At 34.4% G+C, this 15,155-nt stretch overlaps 1 protein-coding gene across 1 annotated transcript in view; it reads left to right on the forward strand.

Annotated features, from left to right (window-relative positions):
• LOC149804431 (dimethyladenosine transferase 2, mitochondrial-like) overlaps positions 1 to 15,155 on the forward strand; it is an 80,342-nt gene that overhangs the window by 33,303 nt on the left and 31,884 nt on the right. Inside the window, exons 7-10 of the mRNA XM_089940258.1 lie at positions 5,456 to 5,551; positions 11,150 to 11,206; positions 12,223 to 12,395; positions 13,499 to 13,604. Coding sequence (XP_089796384.1) covers positions 5,456 to 5,551; positions 11,150 to 11,206; positions 12,223 to 12,395; positions 13,499 to 13,604 — 432 coding nt within the window. The remainder of the gene's footprint in view (positions 1 to 5,455; positions 5,552 to 11,149; positions 11,207 to 12,222; positions 12,396 to 13,498; positions 13,605 to 15,155) is intronic.

The following is a 15,155-nucleotide window of genomic DNA, read 5'->3' on the forward strand; positions in this document are numbered from 1 at the left end:
GTGAAGAATGTATCAAGGCATGCAACTTAATAAAGGAAATGCTAATACAGACACAATTTGGCAGATAAATTAGACTCCTTATTAAATTTGACTTGCTGCACTGTCAAATTATACAATCTTAAAGATCTAAGTAAAACTTTTACACAGAGAGAGAGAGAGAGAGAGGATATTTGCTTGACATGAGTGAATAACACATATAATTCACTGAGTGGGTCAAAAACACATTTTCTTAAGTCACAAATATCAATTATTCACTCAGAACAATTACATTTTCTGTATATTTTATGCTTGCTAGCAATATGTATACCAGTCAGAACAATTACATTTTCTGTATATTTTATGCTTGCTAGCAATATGTATACCAGTCTGAAGTAGGAGATCTCGTACTGTATCCTGTATTTTTTATGCTTGCCAGAAATATGTATACCAGTCTGAAGTAGGAGATCTCTTACTGTATCCTGTATTTTTTATGCTTGCTAGAAATATGTATACCAGTCTGAAGTAGGAGATCTCTTACTGTATCCTGTGCGATAATGTCATTGGTTTACCGTTCATATTCTTCTGCATTTTGTGTACATTCACACAAAAAATATGAATACATGTAGTAACATAATTTTCCTTCTGATTTAAGGAAACATCACATAAAACAACATATAAAAAAAGAAAAAGTTTAAGGAATAAAGGCATGAACTTAGTTCACCTACATGTAAGGTGGACATTCTTGCCACTAAACCACGCAAGTGTTTAACATTAGGTCAAATATATATATACACCACTCCCTCGATAACTCGCACCCTGATAACTCACAAACCCGCTTATATCATGGGGTCAGGTATGGATCCATTTTTCATACCAGAAAATACCCCAAAAATTGATCCCAATTTGTTGAACTTGAAGAAAATCGCAAATCAAAATTGGTAATGGAAACTTTGATGTATCGCTTGTTTTATCGTTGAAAATGGTATATATAGGACCATGAAATTTTAATCAACACTATGAAATATCAAATTTAAAAAAATAGGTCATAGAATTTTTTACATTTTCTTTCCAAAAGACATTCCTAGTACACCACAATTAACGATAAGTAAAGAAATTTCGATCAATGAAAGCGGAGGCAGTACCTTAATAAATAAATACAAATTAAATAAATTTTTATCAATTGAAATTTGTGTTCTAGTTCTATCTTTTCATTTTCAGTGTAATCATCATAAATGCAATGTGTCCTCCTGAAATTAAACGTAAAATATGTCAATCTACCATAACAGCTATGTCCATGAGCGTTTATCTGAGAACCTAATTAAGTGCCGACCATGTTTTGATAACTGACTTCCAGAAGTATTTGTTGTGTTGTTGCACTGAATTAAAAGCTGGCCTCCTTAGTATTGTCATGTTAATTATGTCTTTTGAATCAGATAAAGTAGGTGAAATAAAAGAAAAGTTAAAAGGCATGAAAATATAACAAACTTAAAATCTAGCGGCCCTGGTCGTATGTTGGGTGAACTCACTTCATATCATCAATCGAATACTTATAAATGTTATTGTGTATGTAAAAAAAACTTCCTTAAATTAACCGACTCTTTCATAACTGTGATAAAAAATGACAAGGCTGCCAAGTGAAATGAATACTTCGTAAAATAAAGAGCTTGATTTCACAAATACGGACCATTGATGGCAAGCGACTTTCAGAGAACTCTTGAACTGGCACTTAAAGATATCATCAAGGATGATAAGAAGTTTAATTATTACAATGAAATCATGGCATCAATATTGTACTAATTGAACAATATAAAAATTGAGTTTCTACATAGATGATTGTCTCATGAACCAGACTCATCAAGAAAATAAAAAGCAGTGACGTAATGCACAGATTTTTTTGCCTACACATGATGGTTGCAGAAACCAGCTGGAACGATCTTTCATATGTTGGACATTTTGAAAATAAATGTTATTTAAACAGAATAACGAAAAACTTCATTAGAAAAATTATGTTATTAAAAAAAAATCATTGACGTGATTGTAAAATGAGGATTCAGTCAATAAACAGTCCAAATCCCTAATGCCGCTCCCCCCCCCAGTTTTCTTGCTGTCAAAGTAATTTTTACTGGTTTTTGGAGGTCCCTCAGTAAATCGTGCCTCACTTATAGTGCGGTCTATGTTTGTGGACCCTGTTGTGTGTAAGTTATCGAGGGAGAGGTGTATTCCACTCCATTAAATTATTGAAATTATTATATATATATATATATATATATATATATATGAAGTGCTTTCAAATGTCAGAAAAGCACTAACGCAAAGAAGCAACCCAGTAAAATTGATGTTAAAAGATTACACTAGCTGTTTCAAATCTAACTGAGTTGTCCAAATAACAACTATACTAACTGTAAACAGTTCTTCTGTTGAATCTGAGGTAGGATATTTTAACTTTTCCCGGTAGTTCATAAATAGGCTGTACTTGTAATTTCAGTGAACTGTAAAGAGGGACCAGATAGGTTTTATATCAGACAAAATGAAGGCAATGCATGTATAAATTTAAGCAGAAAATGAACAAGGAACAGTTAGTATTTTATTTTTTAATTACATTTAATAACAAAATAGAATCATTTAAGGAAGATTCTGTTTACATCAGAATTTTTCAAATTGTCAGGTGACATTGTGGCTAAAGAAAGGAGAAACTGATTGTAATGGACCCATTCCTCTTTAATCATCTCCATTAATTTACCTACACAGATAACTCACACAAAACTGGTTAGCTGGGTTTTTTTAAAAGTCAAATTAAAAATTGTTTAAAATTGAATTTATTAAACAGTATAATTGAATTATTATACAATTTCCCAAAAAAAATCACAATTTTTTTTCAGTCCAGTTCAGGAGACCTATTGGATGTTCAGGAAGTAAAAGCTGCACAAACAGAAATTGTTAGCATGAAATATTAAAAAGTTCAGACAATAATGTATTCAATCATGAGAAAGAATTGTTGAATGTAAGAATTGAAAGCATAATTTTGATGAAATAAATAAAAAGTTTTAAAAAGACAAGAAGGCCAGAAGTTTCAGCAGCCACTATATCTTAATTAGATAAGAAGTGATGATGAAAAATTATACTATGAACAGTTTTAATCTCTTTGAATTTCTGGGTGGCAGTGCATACAAACTGACCTATTGGGATGCAGAAAATAACAAAAGTAATACTTGAAAGGGAATAAGGAATCTTGCACATCAAGAGAAACTTTTTCTTACATTGGTACATCAATGAAGAGGATACAGCCTTGATACTGTTGAACATTTTTTGGGACTTGCAGCCTCAACAGTTCGTATAATTTTCTCAGCATGGATTTGCTTATAGTATTGACACTGCCATGACTTTCACTAGATATTTCCATGATGCCAACATTTTAAGGGCAAAATACCTCATGTTTTTAGAATGTAAGAAAAACCTCTGTTGCACAGTTGACTTCACCAGATTTTTTCCATTGCCAAGGAAATCTGTATCCATCTTACAAGAACCATCATATTTACAAAGATTTCATCGAAGAGTTCTAAAAGGAGCTAATGTATTTGCTTCAGACTTGCTTGAAAGGCCTGTAAGTGAACAGAGTGGGATTATATTAACCCTGGAGGCCTTATTTTCGCTGACAGGATTTACTATACGTACATGTATTTTCTTCTTCATGATCTTGATGTGATAACAAACATGCCTACAAATGAGTAAGCATGAATTTAATTAATATGATGTATGTATTTGTATGCAAAGCAACATTTTATTCACACAGCATTTATTGAAAATATTATTTATTAAGAATAATCTTTAAAAATAAAGCGACATTCAATCTAAGATGATTGGTTTAAACTTTTTCCGAACCCTCATTTCAAACAGTTCAGGAGCAACAACATTATACCATAATGACATGACATGTCTAAGTACTGTGGTTCATTCAACATTGGGTGTCCCTACTGATGACCATCATTTCATTCAGATTCACACCAATTTAGTCTCGTTATAGCCTGCTGGAACTGGATTTGAAAATAATAATTATGTGTGGTCAAGTGCCAGTAAAGTGTTGTCATTGACTGAAATCCCCAAACAGGCATTGTACAAGTCTGTCTTCAGTAAAGTGTTGTCATTGACTGAAATCCCCAAACAGACATTGTACAAGTCTGTCTTCAGTAAAGTGTCGTCATTGACTGAAATTCCCAAACAGGCATTGTACAAGTCTGTCTTCAGTAAAGTGTTGTCATTGACTGAAATTCCCAAACAGGCATTGTACAAGTCTGTCTTCAGTAAAGTGTTGTCATTGACTGAAATCCCCAAACAGGCATTGTACAAGTCTGTCTTCAGTAAAGTGTTGTCATTGACTGAAATTCGCAAACAGGCATTGTACAAGTCTGTCTTCAGTAAAGTGTTGTCATTGACTGAAATCCCCAAACAGGCATTGTACAAGTCTGTCTTCAGTAAAGTGTTGTCATTGACTGAAATCCCCAAACAGGCATTGTACAAGTCTGTCTTCAGTAAGGTGTCATCATTGACTGAAATCCCCAAACAGGCATTGTACAAGTCTGTCTTCAGTAAGGTGTCATCATTGACTGAAATCCCCAAACAGGCATTGTACAAGTCTGTCTTCAGTAAAGTGTTGTCATTGACTGAAATCCCCAAACAGGCATTGTACAAGTCTGTCTTCAGTAAAGTGTTGTCATTGACTGAAATCCCCAAACAGGCATTGTACAAGTCTGTCTTCAGTAAAGTGTTGTCATTGACTGAAATCCCCAAACAGGCATTGTACAAGTCTGTCTTCAGTAAAGTGTTGTCATTGACTGAAATCCCCAAACAGGCATTGTACAAGTCTGTCTTCAGTAAAGTGTTGTCATTGACTGAAATCCCCAAACAGGCATTGTACAAGTCTGTCTTCAGTAAAGTGTTGTCATTGACTGAAATTCCCAAACAGGCATTGTACAAGTCTTCTTGACCATGTTTTGTTCTAAACTCTGACATACATCAACTGGAGCAGTTGTATGAAAACGTTTGGACACTTAATATCCAGTAGAGTGGGATCCAGATGGAAACCACATACAACCTGATCTGCCATCATACAATGATTCAGCAGATCAGGATCTGTGTTGTTTGTTCTGCTGATTAATCCAGTCAGACTACATAGACCTAGATGTGCCATCATATTAGGTACTTGCAGATCAGAATCATGTTGTTTGTTCTGCTGAGTAGTCCCAACAAACTGCAGAGACCATGACCTGCCATCACATTATGCAGTAGCAGATCTACCTCAGTGTTTTTGCTGTTGGATCTGACATAAACATGATTATGTGTATCGGTAGTACACAGTTTGCATGACATGATTTGTAGCATATTAGACCTGACCTTTGTTGTTCACATTTGACTTTTTATAAAAGCAACTAATAGACATTCAGTTCTTGTTTTATAACAGTTTATGGTCTTTTTTTTGCAGTCTTTGGTGAAAGGAAAACTAGAACACCATTATAGGAACTACAAGCCTATGTCAATCATGGTGAATATGTTGTACGATTGGAAAGTTCTCTTGAAGGTAACGTTGATATAGAGATCTTTGTAATTGTATGTCATTTTTATTGATGTGCAAACAGTATAGACCTTCCCTTCTGCTGTTCAATTCTTCATTACATCTGGACCTGTATTCTCAAAACCTTTTGGAAAAGAAACTCAAAAGGAAGCTCAAAGTCCCACAACTTTGACAAAGTTAGATAACCTGAGTCACCCTCCTTGACTGCAAACTTTGACAGTTTATATAGAATTAAGTTAAAGTTAGATAACCCAGTCACCCTCCTTGATGGCAAACTTTGACAGTTTGTATAGAATTATGTTAAAGTTGGATAACCTCAGTCACCCTCCTTAACTGCAAACTTTGATAGTTTATATAGAATTAAGTTTATATAGAATTAAGTTAAAGTTAGATAACCTCAGTCACCCTCTTTGATGGCAAACTTTGACAGTTTATGTAGAATTAAGTTTATATAGAATTAAGTTAAAGTTAGATAACCTCAGTCACCCTCTTTGATGGCAAACTTTGACGGTTTATATAGAATTAAGTTTATATAGAATTATGTTAAAGTTAGATAACCTCATTCACCCTCCTTGACTGCAACCTTTGACAGTTTATATAGAATTAAGTTTATATAGAATTAAGTAAAAGTTAGATAACCTCATTCACCTTCCTTAACTGCAAACTTTGACAGTTTATATAGAATTAAGTTGAAGTTAGATAACCTCAGTCACCCTCCTTGACTGCAAACTTTGACATTTTTTATAGAATTAAGTTTATATAGAATTAAGTTAAAGTTAGATAACCTCAGTCACCCTCCTTAACTGCAAACTTTGACAGTTTATATAGAATTAAGTCAAAGTTAGATAACCTCATTCACCCTCCTTGACTGCAAACTTTGAGTTTATATAGAATTAAATTAAAGTTAGATAACCTCAGTCACCCTCCTTAACTGCAAACTTTGACAGTTTATATAGAATTAAGTTAAAGTTAGATAACCTGTCACCTTCCTTGACTGCAAACTTTGACAGTTTGTATAGAATTAAGTTTATATAGAATTAAGTTAAAGTTAGATAACCTCAGTCACCCTCCTTAACTGCAAACTTTGACAGTTTATATAGAATTAAGTCAAAGTTAGATAACCTCATTCACCCTCCTTGACTGCAAACTTTGAGTTTATATAGAATTAAATTAAAGTTAGATAACCTCAGTCACCCTCCATAACTGCAAACTTTGACAGTTTATATAGAATTGAAGTTAGATAACCTCAGTCACCCTCCTTGACTGCAAACTTTGACAGTTTATATAGAATTAAGTTTATATAGAATTAAGTTTATATAGAACTAAGTTTATATAGAATTAAGTTAAAGTTAGATAACCTCAGTCACCCTCCTTGACTGCAAACTTTGACAGTTTATATTGAATTAAGTTTATATAGAATTAAGTTTATATAGACTTAAGTTAAAGTTAGATAACCTCAGTCACCCTCCTTGACTGCAAACTTTCACTGACATAGATGTTTTCCAAGTATCATATCTGATTTTGTATTTAGAGCTTTAACATCAACTTTCTTTTTTAAGAAAATTTTTACAGTAAGCATCAAGTTATTTTGCTATTGACTTGAAATTATATAAAGTGACAGACCACCTTATTTATGATACTTAGACCAGAAGCTGTTATTTTTAATATATTGGCTTTGAAAAATGAGGCAGTTAAAATACATTACTCCAACATTTCTTGTCATACCAGTATGTGACAGAAAGATGCTGAACATGGTGTTTGTGCTATGTTTTCTTGATTTAAAGATCATTTTATGTGTGGAACAAACTTGAACCTCACATGCAAGCAGTGTTTAGTTTTAAACATAAGCATTTGTGATCCCTTTCAGCACAGTTTTTAAGAAATAATCTAATTGTTTTACATCTGTTGTAAGATATGTTATCCTATTCTTGAATAAGGGAGTGAAGTGCATTTTGTCAATCATTGCCTTGGTATATTGCAAATGTATTTCAATAGACAATGGAAAAATGTTATCATGACACCAGGATTAAATATAATTTGGCAAGATCAGAAAAGGTAGAGTGATTCATATTTTTGTATTCATTTTCAGAAGAGACAGGGCAGATACCACGAAAATACAGTTTTAACACATATTGCATAAAAGAATTGTAGAAACATTATATAAATATATACTATCCATATTCATAATTTTAATAAAAAAATCTGCCTGTCTAAAGTTTCATGGAAAGACATTATTTTGATTGATGTATGCATTTGCTGTCTCTTTCTTGTGTATAAAGTACACACAATTGCAAATGATATAGATCTGAATCTGTCATCACATTGATGCACAGACATTAGGGTTTATGCTGCTGCACTGTGCAGGTCTGTCCTCATATTACTGTACTGACAGATTAGGCTCATGCTGCACTGTGCAGGTCTGTCCTCATATTACTGTACTGACAGATTAGACTCATGTTGGACTGTGCAGATCTGTCTTGATATTAATGTACTGACAGATTAGGCTCGTGTTGCACTGTGCAGGTCTGTCCTCATATTACTGTACTGACAGATTAGACTCATGTTACACTATGCAGATCTGTCTTTATATTACTGTACTGACAGATTAGGCTCATGCTGCACTGTGCAGATCTGTTCTCATATTACTGTACTGACAGATTAGGCTCATGCTGCACTGTGCAGGTCTGTCCTCATATTACTGTACTGACAGATTAGGCTCATGCTGCACTGTGCAGGTCTGTCCTCATATTACTGTACTGACAGATTAGGCTCATGCTGCACTGTGCAGGTCTGTCTTTATATTAATGTACTGACAGCTTATGCTCATGTTGCACTGTGTAGATCTGTCCCCATATTAATGTACTGACAGATTAGGCTCATGTTGCACTGTGCAGATCTGTCCCCATATTAATGTACTGACAGATTAGGCTCATGTTGCACTGTGCAGATATGTCCTCACATTAATGCATATACAGATTAGAGCTCATGCTGCACTTTGCAGATCTGTCTTCACATTAATGTACTGACAGATTAGGGCTCATGCTATACTGTGCAGATATGTCCTCACATTAATGCAATATGACATTAGGGCTTGATTTGGGCTTATGCTCTACTTTGCAGCTCTGTCATCACATTAATGTACTGACAGATTAGGTCTTGTGCTGCACTGTGCAGATCTGTCCTCACATTAATGTATATACAGATTAGAGCTCATGCTGCACTTTGCAAATCTGTCCTGACATTAATGTGCTGACAGATAAGGCTCATGCAATACTGTGCAGATCTGTCTTCACATTAATGCAGTATGACATTAGGGTTCATGCAGTACTGTGCACATCTGTCTTCACATTAATGCAGTATGACATTAGGGCTTATGTTAGGGCATTAGGGCTTATGTTAGGGGTTATGCTGCACTGTGCAGATCTTTCCTCACATCAATGCAATGTGACATTAGGGCTCGTGCAGCTACACCCTACAGATCAGTCATTCTATTCATGTACTTGGCTTGTACTGCTGTAATATGCAGATCTGTCATTATTGCACTGACAGATTATGGCTTGTTCTGCTGTATTGTGCAGATCAGTTATTATTGCACTAACATATTAAGGTTCATGCAGCTGTTCCATACAGATCTGTTGTCACATTAATGCATGGACAGATTATGGTTTATGCTTCTACACAATGAAATAAAGGTTTATGCTGCTGCACTGTACATACATAGATCAGGATGTACACTGCAGCTTTTTGTGTGTTTATAAACAAGCTCAGATGGCAAGTACCGACATTTTATGAGTGAGTCTAGATAGTTTATCAGAGCACAGATGGTACAATTTTGCCTATTTTTAAACATTGCTTCAGAAAAGATGTAACTTATGTAAAAAGTTTAGTGGAAATGTAATGGTCTATATTTATGATGAAGCACTAAATTCTTCAAAATTCTGTACCCATGTATTAAAAAATCTTGATAATAATATTATCAGATAACACATACTTGATTCATATATCATGTTTCTTTGATGATTGATAATGATTTCCAACTTCAGACAAAATATTATCGGATAACACATGGTTCTAATATTTGTTTCCAGGGTGATTATAATGATTCCAACTTCAAACAGATCAATCAGTCTTTTATCTGGCAGGTGCCCTGTATATTCAGGTACAAATAATGCAAAAATCAATATAAAATGACCAGTAAATACTGTTCTTTAACTTCAGACAATGCAAATATATACTTCTCTAAATGTTTAAGAAGCTATTGTTTCATCAGTCATGAGATTTAAGAATATATGTCAAGTTTGGTAGCAAATATGATTGAGAAACTGGAGCATTTTGGTATCCAATCAATCAGGGTAAATGTAAATCCAAAAGAGACATATATACTTGAGAAAAAAAACTGTTGTGATACTTTCCATGTTTGGAAGAAGCATCAAAGATTTGTTTGCAAAGAACCAGATGCCCATCATGAAATATGGTCAACAAAAGTTATTCAGTTGAAAAAGTTTACACCATAAGCAAGGTCCTGCCATTTATATGTGAAGTGTCATTAATGTTATGTATCTCCGCAAGACATCAATTAATTTTGGCAGTCACCAGTCACTGTGCCTTTAGCAACAGAGTCGAGATGGATATGTTGCCTTGTGTCATGAATTTGTGAATATATAGTTGCATCCTCACATGGTGTGTTCATTCATTACAATGTTGGATCCTATTCCACCAACACCTGTGAAAGTTGACTCAGCAGTACCAAAATTAGGTGACTTTTACATAGTTCTTACCTGTGAATTAATTTTTAATATGGCCACCGTTTTGGGAGTGTGTATTATGCTATAACCTTGCCTGTCCATCTGTCCATTCAGTTTTTCTTTCATATATGATAAGTTCTACAGCTCACCCTACCACAAAACAGTTTGCACATGGGGTAAAGAAGAAGCCCATTGATTTAAGACCGAAAAGATCATATGTCAAAGGTGTTCTGACCCAAAGAAGAAAAAAACAGTTTCTGTACAAGAGCATTAGTTATACATCACATACCGGGACAAAGTCTAATGAGAAAATAACTTTAGTTCAAGACAACATACATTGACCAAAGGTTTAGGTCATTGAGATCAGTTTGTCTTCAGAGCCCTCTGTGCCCTACCCATTCCACCATAGAGGACTGTTAAACTTAGGGAGTATGTATAATGTAATGTTCTCAGTCTCTTGTTCATTTTTAGCTATCTTGGACCATATTTCATCCAGCACTCATGACCATTGGTATGTAGTTACATCTCAGTGAGTCTAACTAAACATGCTGAAATCAGGTCATTTTGATTTTCATGCCTTTGTGACTTTTATATTTAGTGTTCAGTTGATCATACCATCATTATCTTGAAGCCTATTTCATCTTCATAAAATTGGTATGTGGATGCATCTCAAGGAGAGTAACTCAACCATACCAAAAACATTCACTATGGACTGATAATTAAGTCCATAATTTCAATTGGAGATATCAGTTGTTATATTCTGGAGTGTGCCAAAGTAATGATGTATGTTTATTCTAAGTATGTGAACTTGTTTTTTTTAACAGGATGATAACTTAAAAATCTGATTTCATTGTTTCAGCTTCCAGCTGTCAGTTTTTGCCCTCCATTACATGATGTAAAGTTTAAGAAAGAGGAGGTAAGTTTGGTTATTGACTGGGGGCCTTAACATAACGACACAAGGGGAGGTAATTTCTGTTATTGACTGTGATCCTTACCATAACTACTCAGCCATCCTATTTTAATTACAGGATATATTTACTGTACTGTGTGTACATTTGAACACTTTTTATTAATTATCAATGGTGTATGAAAATTTTGAGGCTAGTGGTACAATTAATTATGTATGAAACTTTAGAGGGTATTTGTGGTCGATGGCCAAGTAGTCTAAAGTGCTCATCATTACGGATCACTGCCATCTCACCTCTTTCTCCGTGGGTTTGAGTCTCTGATTCACCCAATGTGGTTATGTCAGAAAGCTTGCCAGTAGCTTCTCGTGGGTTGGTGGTTCTTACCATCGTTTTCCCGGGTTCTTCCTCCACCATTTATACTGGCTGCCATGTATAGCCTGTCTTGTGCTGAAAAGTGGAGTTAAACCCTACAACAATAACAAGAACATTTGTGGTCAAAAGATAACTAGTCAGGAACCTCAACTACTATAGCTGGTAAAGAGTTCTAAAGAGGAATTGAGCTTAAGAAAAAACTTTGGGGGTCATTAGTGGGGGAAGTAGAGGGGCTACAATGATACAGATTTGTGTGAAAATTTGGAGACATGTAATGAAGATCTGTTGAGTTATTTTGACTGGCTGGCGCTATTAATATTAGGTCCACATTAAATATTTTTACATATTGCTGCCATGATCTTTTCATTCACCATTGCACCCACATAGCATATTGGTGACAAGTGACCATCCTTCCTCTCTTCTCATATCTTGTCCATCCGTGCTATTTGCCTCATACAATTGTAAATAGCAAAACATATTTCAGGCAAACGCAGTGAGTGCATCTACACTGTTGTTTTCTTTTCCTACTTTTCTTTTTTCAAATCATACACCATAGACTGTACCTCTGTTTGAAAACAAAACCATTTGTTCCACATAACTATTGTTAATAAATATACCCCATATCTAATTCCTAGATTCTTTTGTTTTTCAGGTACAGTTTGGATCAACTGTAATTAAAAAAAATGAAATTTTACTTGTACAGTTGACACCAAAGGCCAACCTCTGGCAACAACAACTGCTGAAAGTTGATGAAATCAGTGCGTGTTTTTTGTTTCTTGAGCAGTTGTTGGCAAACAAGTCACGTAGACTCATACCAAGAATGGAGTGAGTTCCAAGACATAAAAATTCTTAAAATTATCTCTCTATTTCTCTCTCTTTCATTAAGGTTACCAAATGGAGTCATAAAATGTGATAATAGGAGCATATGATTTTATGTTTTCATTTCACCAAGGAAAGCCTAATTTCCCAACTAATTTGACCTCATCTGTGGGAATTTTACCCTCATTCCAGCCTCAGCTTGAATTATGTTGAGAGTTAATATAGTTCCTGCCAAAGCTCTTGCCTGGGCATATTTAAATAATATGTCATAATTCTGCATAGCCATGTGGTACTTGGAATCTTTAATTAATGTGCCATAATTCTGCATAAGCATGTGGTTTTTGGCATATCTAATTAACATGTCATAATTCTACATAGCCATGTGGTTCTTGGAATCTTTAATTAACATGACATAATTCTGCAGAGCCATGTGTTTTTCAGCATATCTAATTAAAATGTCATAATTCTGCATAGCCATGTGGTGCATAGCCATATCGTTCTTGGAATATTTAATTAACATGCCATAATTCTGTATTGCCATTTGGTGCTTGGAATATTTAATTAACATGCCGTGATTCTGCATAGCCATGTGGTTCTTGATATAACATCACAATGGCTGTCGTAATTGCAACAAGAATGAACTGTTTCTCTTGTGGTGTTAATCGACCATGGAATGTAATTGTGCACTTGTACATGAGTAAGATCACAAATGTCAGGTATTTGAACAATAAAAGTAAATTGTTACTTAACCTCTCTCTCTCTCTCTCTCAGTCAGCTAAAACAAAATACTGCTTTAAGTTCACACAATCTTACTACTGACACAATGTTTATTCATTCATTAAACTCTCACACACACACACACACACAAATACACATAAACACATACACACACACACACACACACAAACATCAGTACATTTGATTAATGTTGTTAATATTTCTGTAAGAATTTAAGTTGCATGTTACTTAATGATTTTATCACCTGTTGTACATGTCAGCAATACTTGTAAAATTATCAATAAACATAAAATTAGTTAAGCTCTAGATATAAATGTAATCAAAACTTCCCCCAATGTTTGTGTATTTATCTTATTTGTATATGTTTCCAGAGAGCTGGTCCCAGGGTGTGGATTAGAACTTATTAAGATGGGATACACTATGATCACAGTGGTCGGAGATATAGCGAGTCCAGAAGAAATAATTCATCTTTTTAAGGTTTGATACATCTGAAACATAATAATCATATTCATTGTTAATTGCTCACAAGGCAGTATGTAAATATGCAAATTTAATGAAAAATAATTTCTGAATCCTTTCTAATAATTTCACTGTGGTAATGATTAAGGTTAAAAATTCATTGGTAAATTAACATTCATGTGATGGCCAGGCTGTCATAGCATTGCTTGTTCTCTAAGGAACTGTGTGAGATGTGAGATGTGGGAAAAATTTATTTATACATGTCACTGGTACCTGTACCAAACCTGTACCAAATGCTTGATTTGTATATAAGAACAATACTTGCATTTTAATGCTTTATTCATTATGACATAATTCTTTACCAGTTGTATTTGAAGCAGTGTATTTGTTCACTCCATGTATCAACAGTCACACATCTATTCAATTATCTTGACTACAAAATGGTTAAGCATGGCAAAACATTTGTCACTTTGTTAATATAAAGAAAAATAAAGGTAGAACATTGATTAACTAGTCCCATCAGGAGATTTTGCTTGGATGCCTGAATAAGTAATACATTTAGTTACAGAAGAAATTGTTTATCTGAAAGACACTTATCAAAGTGTCCTGATTTGTAGTATATATATATATATATATATATATATATATAATGTTTTACTGTATTTGCAGTGCTTTTGTATTTAATAATACAGTCTCATCAGATTTGAGGGAACTACTGAATTAATGAACATAATTGGTTGCAGACTTGTACCATATAATGTCACTTAGTGAACATCATTGCCAAGCACACTTGTACCATATAGTGTGATTTAGTGAACATCATTGCCAAGCAGACTTGTACCATATAGTGCGATTTAGTGAACATCATTGCCAAGCAGACTTGTACCAGATAGTGTGATTTTCAGTGAACATCATTGCCAAGCAGACTTGTACCATATAGTGCGATTTAGTGAACATCATTACCATGCAGACTTGTACCATATACAGTAATACCTTGAACATTCATGAGGTTAGGTTCCAGAACCAGTCGCGGATCAGGAGGAATCGCAAATGTTGGTACAAGTCACTAAAAATGCTAATAAATGCACATTTACAGTACGATACATGTATACATGTACTAATATTACCCCTATACTAATTCATTGGCTGCCATTTTCTTTTGCACTCACAGTAAGGTAAAACCAAGTAACGAATGGGACTGTAAACTTAATGACTGACGTTTTCTTTGTCATTGTCAGGAAGGTAAACTAGGTAAACTTCATATGTCACAGAAGTCATATAACGAAGGTACAATTCAATAAAATAAAGAAAACATGTACGTAGAGGATACCAATGAAAATTTCGCAAATCCGTGAATTCGTGAATCCAGAAACGCAAATGCACGAGGTATTACTGTAGTGTGATTTAGTGAGCATCATTACCAAGCAGACTTGTACCATATAGTGTCAGTTAGTGAACATCATTGCCAAGCAGACTTGTACCATGTAGTGCAATTTAGTGAACATCATTACCATGCAGACTTGTACCATATAGTGTCACTTAGTGAACATCATTGCCAAGCAGACATGT

The sequence above is a fragment of the Sinohyriopsis cumingii genome, chromosome 2 (genome assembly GCF_028554795.1).
Source record: "Sinohyriopsis cumingii isolate HCF-2022 chromosome 2, ASM2855479v2, whole genome shotgun sequence".
Classification (NCBI taxonomy): Eukaryota; Metazoa; Mollusca; class Bivalvia; order Unionida; family Unionidae; genus Sinohyriopsis; species Sinohyriopsis cumingii.